At 41.0% G+C, this 19406-nt stretch overlaps 2 protein-coding genes across 4 annotated transcripts in view; both read right to left on the bottom strand.

The window, feature by feature from the left end:
- Window positions 1–1020: 1020 nt before the first annotated feature.
- On the bottom strand, window positions 1021–13343 carry LOC109895656 (proliferation-associated protein 2G4). Of its 2 annotated transcripts, none has more exons than XM_020489545.2 (12): window positions 13185–13343; window positions 9837–9965; window positions 8101–8206; window positions 6090–6159; window positions 4187–4343; window positions 3496–3574; window positions 2735–2813; window positions 2471–2604; window positions 2185–2279; window positions 1964–2091; window positions 1650–1703; window positions 1021–1561 (listed from the first exon to the last, which is right to left on the bottom strand). In XM_020489545.2, the coding sequence occupies exons 1-12, from the start codon at window positions 13267–13269 to the stop codon at window positions 1496–1498; spliced, it is 1182 nt and encodes a 393-aa protein (XP_020345134.1). In that variant the 5' UTR covers window positions 13270–13343; the 3' UTR covers window positions 1021–1495. The 2 variants fall into 2 exon arrangements, with proteins under 2 accessions (XP_020345134.1, XP_020345125.1); XM_020489536.2 differs by having other exon boundaries at window positions 1632–1703; window positions 13185–13340.
- Window positions 13344–17095: 3752 nt separating this feature from the next.
- LOC109895669 (receptor tyrosine-protein kinase erbB-3) overlaps window positions 17096–19406 on the bottom strand; it is a 34079-nt gene continuing 31768 nt past the window's right edge. For both annotated transcript variants that reach the window (XM_020489557.2, XM_020489565.2), the window contains one exon: window positions 17096–19197. In XM_020489557.2, the coding sequence (XP_020345146.1) occupies window positions 18314–19197 (884 nt within the window). In that variant the 3' untranslated portion in view covers window positions 17096–18313. The remainder of the gene's footprint in view (window positions 19198–19406) is intronic.

Here is a 19406-nt window from a genome sequence, read left to right as displayed (position 1 = left end):
GGTGTCAACATACTTTTGTATATATAGTGTACTCTATGGCTGTGCAGTCTAAAGTAATCAGAAAGTATATATGTAATGTTGACTCATCTGTGCAGATCAGATCATGACTCAATAGCTTTGTTGGAGCCTTCCAACAGAGAACAATATATTAGACATATTAAAAGGTAATTTTATTTCATTAGGTACCAATAAGTATTGGATACTGGTTATGCTTTAAAAAGTACATCTCAACATGTACTACTGTTGTCAATTTAGCTTTTTGCCATTTAATGACATGCTCTCACTTAGTTGAAAAACTGATTTGCATAAAATATGATTTCAAGCAGTTCTGAATGAAGACACGTTGTTTAAAAGCTACACTAAAATTTTAAATTTGGTTGATAAAAATTAGGTATTGTTGAAAATAAAAATCTATTTTTAAACTGAAATCCCCTACCAGGAAGAGGGGGGGGGGTGCCAGTAAGTATAGCAGGGTTTGTTCCCAGAATATTAACTCTTCAGGTGTTGGTAAAATAATTCTGTCTTCGAAATTCTGTGCTTTAACCTTTCAATACTGTCATGTTTGAATAATAATTGTAACGCTTTAACCTGTGCTCTAACCTTTCAATACTGTCATGTTTGAATAATAATTGTAACGCTTTAACCTGTGCTCTAACCTTTCAATACTGTCATGTTTGAATAATAATTGTAACGCTTTAACCTGTGCTCTAACCTTTCAATTCTGTCATGTTTGAATAATAATTGTAACGCTTTAACCTGTGCTCTAACCTTTCAATTCTGTCATGTTTGAATAATAATTGTAACGCTTTAACCTGTGCTCTAACCTTTCAATACTGTCATGTTTGAATAATAATTGTAACGCTTTAACCTGTGCTCTAACCTTTCAATTCTGTCATGTTTGAATAATTGTAAAAGATTGAGTTGCTAACTCAAGTCTCATTCATGTACAAGTGTGACTGGCACCCAACTATTATTTTCCAACAAATATCATCCAGTTAACATTGAGTTAATCAAAACTTCTACTTTGTATACATTTTTAATTTAAAAAGTTTATAACACTTCACCTATAGATTGCAACATTTCTGATGTCAGGTACATCACCTAACGATAAGGTGTAAAAACACAATGCTAGAAAAGGTTTTTTATCCATCATATTCCAAAAATGTGTTTCCCCAATCTCATACTCCAGTTAAGTATCAATGTAAAATAAACTCCATATATATGTGTTACAAGGGTGTGACTCTTATTCAGACTCTAGATTCAACTGAATGGCTACAACAACAAAAAAGAAGGTTTTTTTCAACAGATTTGAGAGCATTCCCAACAGGCTCAACTCCAAATCTATCAGATGTATTCAATGGGCCAAATACTAGAAAAGGGCATGAGGGTCAAAAAGAGCTAACAGTTGGGAAATATTTAGATTCACTTTCTAAGTTTGTTATATGGTGTGTGTGTGTGTGCGCGCGTGTCAGTGTGGCTGAAGACAGGTAGGCATCTACTCTGCAGCCTTGTTGCTCTCGTCGGTTGGCTGTCCAGTAGTGGTTTCCACAGTCTTGGAGGCCTAGGAGGGAGGAAGCAAGGCACCGATTAAGAATGGAGAGAGCAAACAGAATGTTTTTGTTTTGTTTTACCATTGTCATATAAAACACCTTCTTTTTCTTCTTCTTCTGTGTTTTGCGACTGGCTGTGCTCTGTAGCAGAGTCTGGGGGAGAAAGAGGGATTGTTTGCTGTCAATCAAGAAATGTCTTCAAGGAAGAGAGCCACAACAGAGCTGCTATGTGTGGAAATAGACTGGTCAAAACATCAGATGCCATCTCATACCCTAATGCAGTTACTTAAAGTGTAGGCTCTGAGGTGCAAGTCCCTGTTCATTAATATAGTTATTAATGTAATATGAGCGGTGAAGAGCCATTCAGGTTGCCTGGGGCCATGGGCTGGGAGCCAGCTGGAAGCCCTATTTACCCTCAGTTCTGCATCCTGCACCTCGTGCTCTGACTTGTAGAGCTCTGGCTCAAATGGTCCGCTGGTGATTTTATGGGGGCCGTTGGCCATTAGCAGCACTGTGAACTTAAACTGGGCCACAAACTCTCCTGAGAAGCAAAGAGAGATAAATGACACACATGGTTAGGAAAAAAAGAAACAGTGCACAGGGGATAGGAAAAGAAAGATGCAGAGAGACTCACCATCCTTCTCATTGAGCACACTGAAAGGCTGTAGCAACTCGTGTTTGGCACACTCCACCACGCCCAGGCGGGCTTTGGCCTCATCCTCAAATGCCCTGAAGAAAGGAGAGGAACAAAACACACCTGTTAGCTGAGGTCGTCTCCAACGGACAGTCAAAGCACCTGACTTACAGCATCAGAGAGATGGTTGATGAAAAAAAAGTCCACAGCTTTAATGATAAGATTATGGTGTTGATGCGGTTGGTTATAACAAGTCTCTCTGACACTTCTAATGAGGACATCCTACCTGAGAGTGAAGGGCATGGCGTCGAAGCGTCGCTCCACATCGCTGAAGAACATGCGGGAGGTCTTCATCTTCAGCCCGTACTGCTTACTGGGGTCCCTCTTATAAATGGTGGTCCTCTGGCCTCCATCCCTGGCCTGGGCAGGGGACAGGAGCATAGAAACATCAGTATTGGACAGTCACATTTAGCCAGGTAAGAAATTAAAAGTAATATTTCTATCTATGTTACCGCATGGGGGCATTGGGATCCCCCCCTCGCTCTCTCACCTTCCCTTCACCAGTGCTGATCAGCACATCAACAGCGTAGACCTCGTGCACCTCAAACTCTGCCTTCTCATGGTCCTTCCTGCAGATGGGCATCAACAGTAGCCAATCAGAGCAACTCACATCTTTCATTTATCATTCAGTCCTAGTGACTAGGGCTGTGACGGTCATGGAATTTTGGATCGGCCAAATTACCGTTATAACTGTTCGAATAGCAAAAAAACAACAACAAAAAACTCTCTCATGAGTGCATGTGCTGCTCCAGACTGCATGTGGTCCTAGGCGTTGCCTTGGACTCAAATCAGAAACTGTGTTTACTGACTGATGGATAGCTAGCTAGCTGGAGTTAGCTAGCCTAACTTGCTGACATTTCTTTGTGAAGTCACAGAGTGTGTCCTGTTTTTGGTATTCCATTGGGTGCATGTTTTTCCATGATCGCTACAATACTGTACCTTGCTGAAACAAGGAGCAACAATGTTTCATCACGGTGTAAAGAGACCATGTTTGTACGGAAACTGACTCAACTGCACTTCTTGTCTTTTTGAATGCCCGGCCATTCTGTCTTCAGTTCCACAACACAAAATTTAAAAACGGGCTAGTTTTGTCTCCTCTCGTCTCTTCTTATATCGGCTGTTAGATGTGAACCAGACTTACTTTCATACAAAACCAAAATATAAACGCAACATGCTGTCTGCCTTCGTGGTACTGCACTTCATCAAAACACTATTCTCTACATGTGTTCAAGTGCTTGGACGTTAATGTACCTTTGCTGGTCTGTGGGGTTCTGAATGATGGTTTTCTCTCCATCGATGACGTGTTGCTTCAGCTGATGAGATAACATACCTTAAACAGAAAGATACAAAGCCATTGCAACAGTTTTCTCCCCACATTTTACTGCAGTCACATAACAGTTAACTGCATAGACTGTTGGCTGACAATGTCCTGAAAATGATGCTTGTGTTGTGTATTGATGGGGCCGGAAGCCATGCATTGTTATCATTCTGAAAGGTCAGATGGCTAGCAACAATTACAATAAGCTGCCATGTGGGGAGATTTAGGTGGCTCATTTCAGCTAGTTGTATCATGTTTTTGATACCATGTCTTGTTGTGAGGCGTTTTGAGTGATTTCATGTCAATGCTAATATGACTAAAATTCACGAGCTAGCTAACCAACAACTGTAACAATGTATTTGAGAGACAAGTGCTCATTGTGCAAATGCATTTGTTTTCAATAAACATTTGGAGACTAACTAGTTTACATGTTTTCAACAATCTAAGCCAACCCAGTCTGTTTTGCCCCATAGTTGCGCAAGTATCGGTTTTGTTGCTAAACAACCAACCCGTCTATATGTAACCCGTCAGCTAAAACCGTTGATTCACTATCTTAGACCGATGAATCAGAGTCAACTCTCAGGGCAAAACGGACTTTCTGCCTCAACTAGTGAAGGCACTCACCCTCGATGGCTGTGCATTTGAATGACTGAGCGATCTTGTTCCAAGCCTCTGTCACCTTTGAGTTCTGGTTGCCAGGCTTGACAAGGCGTAGGGCTGCCTCCGCGCACAGATGAGCTGCCTTTATCACATCAGCTTTCTTCCCGGTCACTGGAGCCTCCTACATGTAAAAGGCAGAGGTAAGGTCAGGGCGCGACGTTTACTTTTTTTTTTTTTCAAGGAGCACGTGTACGCCTAAATTGAAAAAATGTAGATGTACACAAAGACATTTATGAGCAAAATTGAAAATATTTGAGATATTAAAGCAAAAATCCTTAAATGTTTACCAGCACACTGGTGGTCGCACAGTAAAAATATTTAGGGACACATGCCAGAACCCTGAAGGAGAGTTAATGTGGGTGATTTAAAGATATTTTCTGGAAGTTTTCTATAATTTCAGCCAGTAGTTTTGAAAGTAGTGCTCACGAGCCAAAACTAATCCCGAAAATTGTGCACAATTGTGTACAACGTCCTCACGTCATTGTTCTCAAGCTTCTGTAGCGTGTGCTCAAAGAGAGTAGAAAAAAACTCTGTGGTGTTCATGTGGTGTGCATGTTGGGTTCACTCCAAAATTGGGGCTGTAATGAAAACACGAAGCAGACCAACTCTTTGGTCCTTTAAAAACCTGCTGTATATAAAATATTGTGTGCTATAGCTTGGAAAATAAATACATGTGACTCTGGATGACAACATAATGATTCCATTTGGGCTGTTTTCCTTAAGAAATTCCATCTGTTTCATGTTTTGTTTCCTTGCCAGTATCGAGATACTGGTATCATCCCGGCACTACCAGCAACCTCATTGGACAATACTGGGCCTATCCTGATCCCGCCTCCCACTTTAACCTTGCAACCTCATTGGACATAATTTTACCTGCCAATTAACATTGTCCGTCCGTTTGGTTGTTGCAGGCCAGTTCCCGACTTCCTGTAGTTGCACCCAAGGTCTCATAGTGATGTGATCATGTAATTTCATACAATGGAAAGTTGTGTATTTATTATAAATAGCATTTGGCTACGTGATGAATAATGATCGCTGACAATGAACTGCAGTGTTGGATTATTATCCCATATCATGGAATTATACCTTTGTGAATGTTTATGACGACAAAAGTTGGACACATGGAGTTATTTGAATTGGATATCCATTGATAACAGGAAGGTAAGCCGATATTTATTGTCTAAAAAGTCGGTGAAAGCATGCATTTCTCGAGTGCATCAACATGCTTGTGTTGTCATGATTGGCGAATGGGACAAATGGATGGACGCGCACCTGGTAAAAACCTTACAGCCTATTGTGCAATATGTTCCAAAATTCACCAGCGACACCATTTAGAAACTAAATGTTGTCAGCACAGTGTTTGATTCGGTGGACAATTCCCTTCTAATGTATTTGTGTGGCTACAGGAGCATCTTTAGCGCACAACATTCTCTGGTTTGCCAAGAAATGCTTTGAAAGAAATGTAACTACTTAGGTCTAATAGATCTCACTTCTAATTCAGGAGGCTTTCTAACTTCTGATGCATGGAAGTTATCATGCATTGAATTCAATGTATTTTCGCTGTTATCAAAATAACTAATGGTAAGCGCATGCAGCCACTCATCCAGAGCGCACGTTCACTGCATGACAGGAATGAGCAAGTAGATCTCATGCACTAAATTATGGCAGGTTAGAATGTAAGGAGTCTGTGTTTCTTTCCACTGGGAGAGGACTGTAGATAATTTATTATGCATGTATATGAGCCATACAGTTACACGTCAGGTCCAAAACGGGAGGCAAAAAAAACAAGGTCATTTTCAATCCTCCAGAATATATCTATTCAATGAGGGTTTAAGAAAACCAAGTCATTAGTTCATAAGGTACATACCTTGGTAGCTCCCACAACAAAGCTATGAGCCACATTTGAGATGAAGCCATCAACATGGACTCCAAGATCACTGCAGAAATAAAGGGGACAGAGATGGAGAGGATAAGAGAGATGGGAATGTTTAAGTTATGAAGGAAATAGAAGTTCATCAGACATTCAGAAATCGTTATGACAACCATGTAGTGGTGTAGGGATGTTATATGATGACCTGTTATATCTTGTGTAATGTAAGTGTCTTGATGTGTTTGGACCCCAGGAAGAGTAGCTGGGGAGGCCTAATAAAATACAAATACAAAACCAGTTGCTGATATCTATGACATTGTGTAAAAAGACATATAGATGAGATGATTAAATACATTTAGACAAGGACAAAATGGCAGTCATGTTGCGCTTCCAAAGATCAAATGGGAAAAAGTTTACTGACAAAAAAGACAAGGTCAGAGATAAATTAAACATGTGTGATTATATTACGGTAAGTGTCGAGTGAGGATATGCTCCGAGGGTAAGTTGTTATTGGCTTGTTCACCTACAACCATACTGCAGGGGGGTCATAATGTCTTCCAAAGACAGCACCCATGATAATGAAATTGCTAGTGAAGGATACACCCAGCCTTTTGTTATAGTAATGAAAAATGACTTTTCAACAGATTCAGAGAATGGCACAGCCCTACAGTAAATACAACACATTGGTTGGCATAACTATCTACACTGAACAAAAATATAAACGCAACCATTTAAAAGTTTTTACTGAGAGTTCATATGACCAAATTGAAGTAAATTCATTAGGCCCTAATCTATGGATTTAACATGACTGGAAATACAGATATACATCGGTTGGTCACAGATTTCAACAACAAAAAAGGTAGGGTGTGAATAAGAACCAGTCAGTATCTGGTGTGCACACCATTTGCCTCACGCAGCGCAACACATTTCCTTCGAATAGAGTTGATCAGGTTGTTGATTATGGCCTGTAGAATGTTGTCCCACTCCTCTTCAATGGCTGTGCCGAAGACACTGAATATTGGCGGGAACTGGAACACGCTGTTGTACACGTCAATCCAGAGCATCACAAACGTGCTCAATGGGTGATATGTCTGAGTATGCAGGCCATGGAAGAACTGGGACATTTTCAGCTTCTAGGAATTGTGTTCAGATCCTTGCAACATCAGGCTGTGAATTATTATGCTGAAACATGAGGTGATTGCGACGGATGAATAGTAGTAACATAAAAAAATTATCTGGCAAGAGCTCTGGTGGACATTCCTGCAGTCAGCATGCCAATTGAACACTCCCTCTAAACTTGAGACATCTGTGGCATTGTGTTGTGTGACAAAACTGCACATTTTAGAGAAGCCATTTATTGTCCCCAGCACAATGTGCACCTGTGTAATGATCATGCTGTTTAATCAGATTCTTGATATGCCACACCTGTCATGTGGATGGATTATCTTGGCAAAGGAGAAATGCTCACTAACAGGGATGTAAACAAATTTGTGCACAAGATTTGAGAGAAATAAGCGTTTTGTGTGTATGGAAAAGTTCTGGGATCTTCTATTTCAGCTCATTAAACATGGGACCAACACTTTACTTGTTGGGTTTATATTTTTGTTCAGTATAGTTGGCTCTAACACTAATAATATTCCAAACAGTGAAATCCTTATATTGACAGAAGACAGGAAAGGGAGGGTCAACAGAAAGATGACAAAAGTGGCAATCCAACAACTAAGATGAAAAGGCTTGTTCAACTATACAAAGGCAATAGTGACAATTAGACACCATTACCAGATGAACAAGGCTAGTAATCCAATCTTTACTTATCGTTTGCCATATAGACATACAGGCACATAGACATACAGGGAGACAAGACCTAACGAAGACGACAAGTCAACAGCCAAGGAGACCCCATCAGATGCATGAGAACACAGCAAACAAGATGACAGACAACACATACTTGGGAGACTGAAGACACACAGAGTGAAGGGGTAACATTACTGTAGATTGAGGTTCATACATTTTGACCAGATCTCCATCTTTAAGTGTGTAGTCAGGGTCACTCTTCAGGGGAGAGAAGTGGCAAACACAGTTATTGACTGAGACGCTGGTGGGGAAGGCAATTCCTGGAAGAGGGAAGAGAGAACCACCAAATCTTCAATTGAAAATAATCTGCAGTGTTTATGAGAGACCTGACTGATGGAAAATAATTTCCCCCTTTTCAACCAATATCACTCCTCATAGTTCTGTCATCTCACTGACATATTCAATAACTCATCCCATGTTCAGGCCCATTGTGAATGTGTGGCATGTGTTTCTGATCTGGAGACAGTATGACAACATACTGTCCCCCTCACAAAAGAAGGCATGGCTTTGAACCACCTGCCCTATATAAACATCTATGGGAGATTGTTGGTCCTATCTTATGTCTCTTATAACTACATAGTAGGGGTGTGAACGTTTAAAAGACATTGGGATAGTTAACGGTTATACAAAAAAACTACTACCAACAGGTCCCAATCAATCAAATGTACTCATAAAGCCCTTCTTACATCAGCTGATATCTCAAAGTGCTGTACAGAAACCCAGCCTAAAACCCCAAACAGCAAGCAATGCAGGTGTAGAAGCACGGTGGCTAGGAAAAACTCCCTAGAAGGCCAGAACCCAGGAAGAAACCTAGATAGGAACCAAGCTCTGAGGGGTGGCCAGTCCTCTTCTGGCTGTGCCGGGTGGAGATTATAACAGAACATGGCCAAGATGTTCAAATTTTCATAGACGACCAGCAGGGTCAAATAATAATAATCACAGTGGTTGTCGAGGGTACAACAGGTCAGCACCTCAGGAGTAAAATGTCAGTTGGCTTTTCATAGCCGATCATCTACATCATTAAGGGAAAATAGAAATTAAACAAATACCTAAAGCAACAATTATGTCATGTTAGTAGGAGGAGATATGCATCTTTCAAATGATTTGCTAAGGATATAAAACGCTCCACACCTCATTGCGGTTAATAGTTATCAAAATGGCAGTGAGGCAGGGAAGTCCTGTATGGCAATACTATGAGAAGTTAAATGAGAAGCTGGTGAAATAAATACAAACTGTGCAAAGTGGAATTGAGCTACAGTGGCAATTACAGGTGAAATATTTAACCATCATCTGAAAGGGAGGCACCATGGAGTGAGAAAATCACAGCACTGATTACAGAAATTGTTGCAGTTGATATGCATCCATTGTCAATGGTAGAGAATGTCAGCTTCACTGCCCTGATGGCATATCTAGAACCAGTCTATAAGATGCTATGTAGAAACAAATGTAACGACCTGGATGGTGAAATTGTACAATGATTACTCTGCGAGTGCAAAGTGTGAGCTCTCAAACACCATACGTGGTGTTAACAGCAGATTGTTGGATGTCTATGAACACGCCATCATACGTCACTGCAACGAACCATCACATTAATGAAAAGTGGGACATGCACTGACAATTGAGCACATGGAGGGGAGGGACACAGCAGGGAACCTAAAACAGCATTAACTAGCAGTAAAGTGAGCAGGACTGCGGTAGATTGAACTGTACTGCCCCCTAGCGGTCATACACAGGATCATATCTGAATAGTAAAAGTAAAATATTTTTTCTTTTCATTTAAACCTTTAAATGATTTAAAAAATTGCAGTTTAAACATTAAGAACAATTGTAACACCATTCCACTTGCACTTCTCATCCAGCTTTTACCCCCCTTCCACCCTGGCCCTTTACCTTTCTTCAAGTCTTTCTCCTTCCTGAAGACCTTCCCAGTTTCTGCCATGATGTGAGCGTCTCCCTTTTCACAGAGACTGAGCACAGACACCCCTGACTTGGCCGCCTCAATCACCATGCGCAGGGCCTCTAGGGAGAGCGAGAGGGCAGGGGAATAGGAGGTGGAGAGGTATGAGACATTTGAGAGGTGAAAAAGAGTGTAGTAGTGAGACCAAATATGTCATCATCACATTCAATCAGAACACGTGCGTTCTCTATTAATAAGACTATCCATCATGGTTGTATTATGTCATGATGAATCAGCTGCCATTTAACTGAGTTCAATGTTAGGGTATGAATCTTGACCCTGGGCCTGAGGTCAGTTTGAAGCCTGTCCATAGAGGAGTAAGGAGGAGTCTACCGTGTCTGGAATTTACTTCCCCGTTCATTTATTGTATTCAGGGTTCATTCAAACATTATTTTTTTAAATATTTTTTTTACTATTGACAGTTACAGCAGATTTCAATATTGTATACCCATCCGCTCTCCTTAAATATAGGTCATCTCATTTATTTGTTTGTCTCTGAATTGTTTAAATCAAACTTTTCTCTGCCAACTCCTGATATCAGTGCATAAAAACTTAGAGGTCTACTGAATTAGCCAGGTGCGCATGGGCACACATGCACACTAAGGCTACACTCGTTTTCCCATTTGAACTATGCTAGTTTCCGTCCTCATTACCAAACTTCATAAAAACTCCCACCCTCGACTTCATAACTCCTTTGCTAGTTATACAATTATGTAAATAAGACATTTGCGAAAAAGAAACTTAAAGTATTTGTTTTATTGAATAGTCATGACCGGTTCGAGATGTCGTAAGATGACGGTGGTGAAGGATATCATTGCTACTTAACGCGGATCCAAGTTCAGTTTTGAGATCCACCGGCATCACCCACCGGCAGGGTTAGCTGAATGTTTCTGACTGGTCTTGAAACTGTGACAACGGGCAGCTTCTCCTCGCTTGGTTCGATGGGATAAGTAGTGATTTTGCCAACACCGCCAGCTATGTACAGTCATATACCCTTATAACACCGTGCGCGTCAACAAGCATCTGCGTTGCCAAGGGCTAAAATAGAAGTCAGTTCTATTCGTGATGCAGATCGCGCTGCAAGTCCTGCCTCTCCTATCTCCTCATTGGTTTATAGAAGCAGATACCCACGTGCCATCTCCTCATTGGTTATACCCACGTGGGTGATTGAAAGACGAACTGTGTTGTTGGTCGTCGTGGTAACTATGAAAGTTTGGATGCCAATCATATCATTTCAACGAAGAAAAAGCCTGGAAGGAGGCGAGATGACTAGAAACAATTTGGTTGACCGTTTTTTGTGTGGATTAATTGTCAAAGTAGAGGGCCTTGTGCATTTCAGGTAAAATAACAACATAATATTTATATCCCAGGACAAAGTAGCTATCAAGTGCAAGCTAGCTAGCTAAATTTCCATAAATGTTTAATGCTTTTGACCTGTCCCCAAATGAATGTAATTGGTTCAGAGTTTGTTTTGATATTTTAACCTGCGTGTCATGATCGTGTTTGGAAAATACATTTATTCACGATGGTGCACGAGTTTGGGTCCGCGTTAGCCCTTGGCAACGCAGATGCTCATTAGCGCGCGCGAGCAGTGTGGGTGCAATAATTGATCAATATAGATTTCTAAATTTATTTTGCAACGCGAGCGGTGTAGTCATCCTATTAACCTTTTATTATACTGACTATCGTATCTGTTGATTAAATCTGACTTACTATAATGAGTATTCCAGTAATGTCACAAGTTACGAGTAAACAGCAACTCTACAGAGCGCTAACACTACAATGAATGGCAAAATTACTTCCGGATACAAATGGTCTGCGGAGCACCTCCTCCTGCCCAACACCGCCACCGATCTAGCTGTGTCATGTCTAGAAAGGAACCAGCTTCGTCAAATTATCATCAGCACGTCAAATTATCATCAGCAGTGGAATTCTGGGGCATTTTAGCTAACCTAACCCAATTCTCCTAACATGCCAAGTTATTTTTTGTAATGTCAATTAAGGTGGCTCAATAAATCACAGCACAGATTGAAGGGTAAACTTCCTGCTTTTACTTCTTGCTATGGTTACACTCAAAATGTCTGCTAGTCCACCCATTATGTCATCATTGACTTGAATGAAGAGTGAAGAGCTCCGTCTACTCATTCTATTTCTATGTGTCATAAAGCTACTGAGGTCATGCCAACAAGCAATGTCAGCATTTTTGGCCCACTTGCTTTGGGTAGGAAATGAGCTGTCCATTTATAATACCTGTGAAAAAGTTGTCAGTGAGGCAGCCTGCTAGCCAAATCACGTGTGGTTGGAATAATATTTCCCTGTCAAGTTTAAGCCTTTCCCAGTAAAATTGTCTCAGTTGACTACAGCTAGGCAGAACAAACGTACACATATATAGCCAGACCTATTTCACTTTACTTGGAACTAGCTAAATTAGCTAGTTATGACTGCTAGTAAGGGACAATTCCATGACGACAGAATTATGCGGAGGCAAACATTTTCACTTTAAATGTATGCCAAACAAAAATCAATGATTACAAAGTTAAACAAACCATACAATTCTATGCACAAGCCAGCATTTTTACAATTTCCACCGAATTTTACAAAAACAAATTTACTTTAACAGTACAGATGCAAAGTTGGTTAAAATAATACTGCCACAAACAGCATAAACCATCAATCTGTTACAAAACTTTGCATTTGCATTGTTTGTCAAGTAAACGTATTTTTATAAACACTTTTGTTACATTTTTTTAAAGTAATCTTTGTGCATCGAGTTTTTGTTTCTTGGTTTTTGTTTGATATAACTAACCAAATTTCCCCAAGGCCACTTCCTAGCTGTGTGGTTGACATGGAAACATAAATTCCGTTAACTACTGTAACTCCACAAACAGTGAACTAAGATTATGACAATACAAAACATAACGTTTGTTAGCTAACTACATCTACCTAGCAAATACCATAATGGTTACTACAGTCTGGTGTGACTGTTGATAATTAATGTGTAGGTAACGTTTGCTAGTTAGCCATTATGTTCACGGTCCTTGACAAAATAACCGTTAACCATAATAGCTAGCTGGCTTACTGAATTTTGCTCACAAAATAACATCGTGAAGTCGGCTTGCTAGCACTAGACTGGGATACCAGGGCTAGGCCAATTTCCATTCCACGTTTCTAAACTGCGCCTACTATGTCAAAGCACATGGTTGTGTTGGTCTGTGCCTACACATCAGGCTGGTGTTGTACGAAAGGCCGCCAAGAGCAGGTCACCCCGATCTGACACTTACGGTTGGCGATGTCACCTCCCATTTTGTACTTGGTGACAACCAAGTCCTCAGCGATAGTCTGTTCTTGTTCTTCATTGTCAGACATCTTGACAGCGACTCTCTTGACAACACACCTCCTAATGTGTCGGCACCAAGACCGACACCTGTGTGAAGCTAGCCACAATAGTGGAATTTGCGGTTCGACTACAAAATACAAGTCACCAATTGAAAGTGATACTAACTGATACAAATAATGGAATCATGTCATATTTGTAGTAGATAATGCTAAACAAGTTTGAAAAGTTGTTATATACATTTGAAAAAAGTCCATAATTGCTGAACAATGAATCAAATGGCCACCCGGACCATTTACATTGACCCCCCTATACTTTGTTTTTACACTGTTGCTACTTGCTGTTTATTATCTATGCATTGTCACTTTACCCCTACCTACATGTAAAAACTAACTCGACTAACCTGTACCCTTGCACATATTTTATTGTTTTACATTTATTAAATGTTTTACTTTATTTTATTTAGTAAATATTTTCTTTACTCTATTTCTTGAACTGCATTGTTGGTTAATGGCTCCTAACTAAGCATTTTATGGTAAGGTCTAAACCTAATGTATTCGGCATATGTGACAAATAAAATATGATTTGATTTGATAATTAGTCAATATATGCTAATATTTGTGAAACTCTTCACAGTTGTAATCTGTGGATGTCACTGAGTAGGCTGATACCCCATTTCAAAATCCATAGGTAAGGCTATACATTGCAATATGAACATCAATACGCACAATAGGCTATCTAGTGAGGTGACCTCCCACAGTTAAATTTCCCAAATATTAGCAACAATGGTAATATTTGTGTAAACTCTTCAGAATTGTAATCTGTGGGTTTCACCGAGTAGGCTGATACCCCAATTCATGGACCGATGATCAATAGGTAAGGCTGTACAAAGGAAAACACAGCCGCGAGCTGCCCAGTGACGCGGGACTACCAGACGAGCCAAATGCCTTTTATGCTCACTTCGAAGCAAACAACACTAAAGCATGCAAGAGAGCACCAGCTGTTCCATATGACTCTGTGATCACGCTCTCCATAGCCAATGTGAGCAAGACCTTTATACAGGACAACGTTCGCAAGGCTGCAGGGCCAGATGTATTACCAGGACGTGTATTTAGAGCATGTGCGGACCAACTGGTTTAATATATATAAAATATATATATGTATGTATTTATTTGACCTTTATGACTGACTATGCAAGTCAGTTCTTATTTACAATGATGGGAACAGTGGGTTAACTGCCTTGTACAGGGGCAGAACAACAGATTTTTACCTTGTCAGTTCGGGGATTCGATCTATCAACCTTTCAGTTACTGGCCCAATACTCTAACCAATAGGCTACCTTCCGCCCCTTAAGTGTGTTCACTGACATTTTCAACCTCTCCCTGACCGAGTCTGTAATACCTACAAGCAGACCACCATAGTCCCTGTGCCCAAAAAGGGAAGTTAACCTGCATACATGACTACTGCCCCGTAGCACTCACGTCGGTAGCCATGGAGTGCTTTGAAAGGCTGGTCATGGCTCACATCAACACCATCATCCCGGAAACCTTAGATCCACTCCAATTTGCATACCGCTCAACAGATCCACAGATGACGCAATGTCAATCGCACTCCACACTGCCCTTTCCCACCTGGACAAAAGGAACACCTACGTGAGAATGCTGTTCATTGTCTATAGCTCAGTGTTCAACACCATAGTGCCCACAAAGCTCACCACTAAGCTAAGGACTCTGGGACTAAACAGCTCCCTCTGCAACTGGATCCCAGACTTCCTGAATGGCCTCCCACAGGTGGTAAGGGCAGGCAACAGCACATCTGCCACTGATCCTCAACATGGGGGCCCCTCAAGGGTGTGTGCTTAGTCCCCTCCTGTACTCCCTGTTCATCCACGACTGCGTGGCCAAGCATGATTCCAGCACCATCATTAAGTTTGCTGACGACACAACAGTGGTAGGCCTGATCACTGACAACGATAACACAGCCTATAGGGAGGAGGTCAGAGACCTGGCAGTGAGGTGTCAGGACAACAACCTCTCCATCAATGTGAGCAAGACAAAGGAGCTGATCGTGGACTACAGGAAAAGGAAGGCCGAACACACCCCCATTCACATTGACGGTGCTGTAGTGGAGCGGGTTGAGAATTTCAAATTCGTTGTCTCTGCTACCACAAGACAAGTGGTACCGGAGCTCCAAGTCTAGATCCAAAATGCTCCTTAACAGCTTCTACCCCCAAGCCATAAGACTGCTGAACAATTAATCAAATGGCCACCCGGATTATTTTGCATTCACAACCCCCCCCCCCCCCCCCCCCCCCCCCCCCCCCGCCTTTGTTTTTAAACTACTGCTATTTGCTGTTTATTATCTATGCATAATCACTTGTGCTCCTACCTACATGTACAAATTACCTCGACTAACCTGTACCCCGGCACATTGACTCTGTACCGGTACCCCCTGTTTATAGTCTCGTTATTGTTATTTTATTGTGTTACTTTTTATTTTATTTTTTACTTTAGTTCATTTAGTATATATTTTCTTGAGCTGCATTGTTGGTTAAGGGCTTGTAAGTAAGCATTTCACATTAAGGTCCCCACCTCTTGTATTCAGTGCATGTGACAAATCAAATTTGATTTGTACACTGCATATAAGTATGCCACCAATGCAATTCTAATACATCCACTGATTATTACTTTTTTTGTGTCAAATTAATAAATAATTGTCTTTTGGTGAATTTATATAATTACATTCCGACCTTGTTTACTGTTATCTAGTCCAAATATGGAAAGATTCCACTATTTATTTCTGTTTAAATTACTTTCAATGGGGAACTTTTATTTTGAAGCCAAACCGTCAAGTCCACAATTGTGGTTAATCCTTATTGTGGCTAGCTTCACACAGGTACCGCCACTACCAAGCCAGAGATACTTATTAGGAGATGGTAAACTCGTTCAAGACGACAATGAATTGCGCGGTGCATTCTGGGTGATTATGGGACAAGGCGAGCTCTCCTTCAAGGTTTGAATGGGAGTCAATTTGACGCTGGTTCAAAAACCCAACATTAGCATGAATTTCGTCAACAAGAAGTGCAACATTACCAATATTTTCAAAGATGTGAGGTAAATAACTTGCTCTTTGTAATATTGTATATCTTTGGAATCGTGAGATGACGTACTTTCGATGAAAATAGGCACGTTTCTCCACTCATACCCTGACTTTGAGAAGGGATTGCGTGACAATTAGTTTAGCAACCGTGTGATGCAGCATGATAACGTGAACGCGATTGGTCGACAGTCTGCTGGGTGGGGCGTTGTACATAATCCATCCATTGCCCGATGTGATTCCTATCTCCTCCTTTCTGTAATATCAATTACATTTAAGGGGTTTTATTGTCATGGGAAACATGTTAACATTGCCAAAGCAAGTAAAATAAACAAGTGAAATAAACCGTAAACAAAAGTGAAATAAACAGTATTTACAGTAAACATTACACTTACAAAAGAAAAAAGACTATCTCTGACCAAGCTCCACTTCATGTAGCTGCTCAAGCCCCTGATTCTCCAATCTCCTCCTATGTTCTTGCTACGTAAGAAAAAACGTCACAACCAAATAGGGCTTTATGATCTAAATCACTATAAATGTGGTTCCTGGGATGTTGTTTCAGGTGTTGAGCTCTGGTAATATGCTCAGCCCAACTGGAATAACAACAACATGGAATGTGCATATTCATTTCTCACTTACCCCAATGAATGGGACTGTGTAACAAGTGAACAGCAAGACACCACAGAAATTAATTAAACATCTGTTATCAACAAACAGATTGTGAATTATGCGCATTCTCACTAATTAATGACAACAATCACATACATTCTTCAAAGAGTTTTATTATGTAGAAAATACTAAATAATATCACTTAAATGTTACATGAACATTTTCAAAACATGAAAATACCATAGAAAAATAACATTGTACAAAACCATTTTTTGTTCTTATAAGTAAAAACATATACAAAGCTTATAAATCGGGCCATTTCTATTAGTGCTTCACACACTCACAGTGCCTTACACTTATAATACAGTATCATATTTCAAAGAAAAGAAAAACATCCCAAAGCCTATGTTATTATGGCTAAAAAACATGATCAATGTAAACCTGTAACAGACACATTAATGGCTGAACTTCCTGATTTGTCTTCTTTTTCGGCTTGGTCATTAAGAAATGCAGCGGCCATGACTGAAGCCAAACAAGAGTTGTCTTGTAAGGTGGTTTAATGTGGGTGTCTCGTGTGTGTGTGTGTTCGTATGTGGCAAGCGTTTGTACATTCACTCTATCAAAACAGTACAAAGTTACAGTAACTCACTCTTCTAGATATCTTGAAACCAGGTCTTGTGTCTTAAAGTTGCCTAAGATAGGTAGTGCTAGCCAACTTTTTTTTTGCCAGTTAGCTTCTGCAGGCTAGTATGTGACCGTGGCAAAGTAGATTTTTCATGTTGCACATCTTTTAATTGTCTCATTAAATGCTTTCAATATTTGTTTATGAATTTCTACAATTTATAGTTTGTATTAGGTTTTTAATATTTAAAAAATATTGTCCCATGTACCATTTACTGATGGTCCATCTAGCCCCATAGCTATCTAGCCCCGTAGGTATCGAATGTCAAATCAAATTGACTACGGGCATTACAACCTCCAAATTGATGACTGCTTGGTGGGCAGGATTGAAATAAACCCAACCCCAGGAAAACTATTACGGTACCGTTTATTCCGTGACATAAAATGTTTTCCTATCATCTCGCAAATCTCTGTTCTGAACGAGACTGACTTTATGATTTACACTAGAATGAATGTTTCTGACTCATTGATGCCACATAGGCCATTTTTAAAACAAGAAGTAGCTTTTTAGTGTCAGTTGCTCTTAAAAATACAAAAATGGCACACAGAGATATGTCTTAAATATTTTTGATATTTGGATGGCTCTGGATTGGTTTCTCCCCTCTCCTGGTCCTTCATTGAATTCAATGGACATGGAAAAGCTACAGAGGCAGCTATCCCCTTCAGGTTTGATGAAGGAGGTCCACTTCCCTACGTGCTCACAGCGTTAGGCTTCAGGAACAACCTGCTCTGCCAGTAGTCTGGATTGTCAAATGAGCGATCTCCGCCACCAGGCTCCCCCACCCCTACCCCTGCACGCACTTTTACAAATGCCCCCATCCCTGTGTGCTGACCCCCCATGCCCTCCACTACGCCCTCACCTTCTCCTTGCAAATTCTCATACTCCACTGGGTCCCCAGCTCCAGGGGCAGCCAGGGAATCCATGTCCTCGTACTCATCCACCTCTCCCTCTCCTCCTCTCTGCATCCTCAGCCCCTCCCTGCTTCGCAGAGCCTGCCGCAGCTTGGGTTGCCTGTTAGTGTAATGATAGTCGTCCTCTTCTACGTATTCATCGTCCTCTTCCTCCACCTCTCTCTCGTCTCTCATCCGCTGTTTGGGCATAGCTCCAGGATGAGGGACAACTCGTGTTGGGGGATCGTCTGGTCTTTCACTGGCCTCTGGTCCAACACTTCGAATGTCCATGTACTCATATTCAACGTCACCAGAGCCCCTTTCCTCCATTTTGTCTGAATCAGAGTTGAGGGCAGGGAATTCATAGTCCTGGTGTTCTTCATTCTTGGTTTGGCCTCCCCTGTTCTCCCCAGCTGATGTCCTGTGCCCCGTGCACTCTGTATACTCTGTGTCCAGGGATGGCAGAGAAGAGCGTTGCCTCTTGTTCATCTTCAACCAATGGCCATCTTTGGAGTGGCCAGGCTGCTGCCTGGGAGAGGGAGTCATCATGAACGCCTGTTTGTTCATGTACTCATATTCTTCACAGGAACTGTCATTGTCCTCCGAGGGTCCTGAGGGGTATGAGGGAACCTTGGACGTCCTCCCGTGAGGAAGGGTGACCCGTGAGCTAGACAGTAGTGTATCTGTGGAGAACAGTGACAAGGGAAAGAGGAATGAGTAAGGTGATCCAGAGATCTGAAATGATCTGAGTAATTAACACTGACACTTTCAGTTATAACAATGACCATGCAACCATCCACAAACAAAAACATGTGACTCTATTTATGGCTTAAAGAAAATATAAAAATGCAATATGTTCAATAGTCAGAAACACAAAGGTATATGTTTCTAT

The sequence above is a fragment of the Oncorhynchus kisutch genome, linkage group LG1 (genome assembly GCF_002021735.2).
Source record: "Oncorhynchus kisutch isolate 150728-3 linkage group LG1, Okis_V2, whole genome shotgun sequence".
Classification (NCBI taxonomy): Eukaryota; Metazoa; Chordata; class Actinopteri; order Salmoniformes; family Salmonidae; genus Oncorhynchus; species Oncorhynchus kisutch.
The sequence above is the reverse complement of the archived record's forward strand: the minus strand, read 5'-3'. Positions and strand labels throughout refer to the sequence as shown.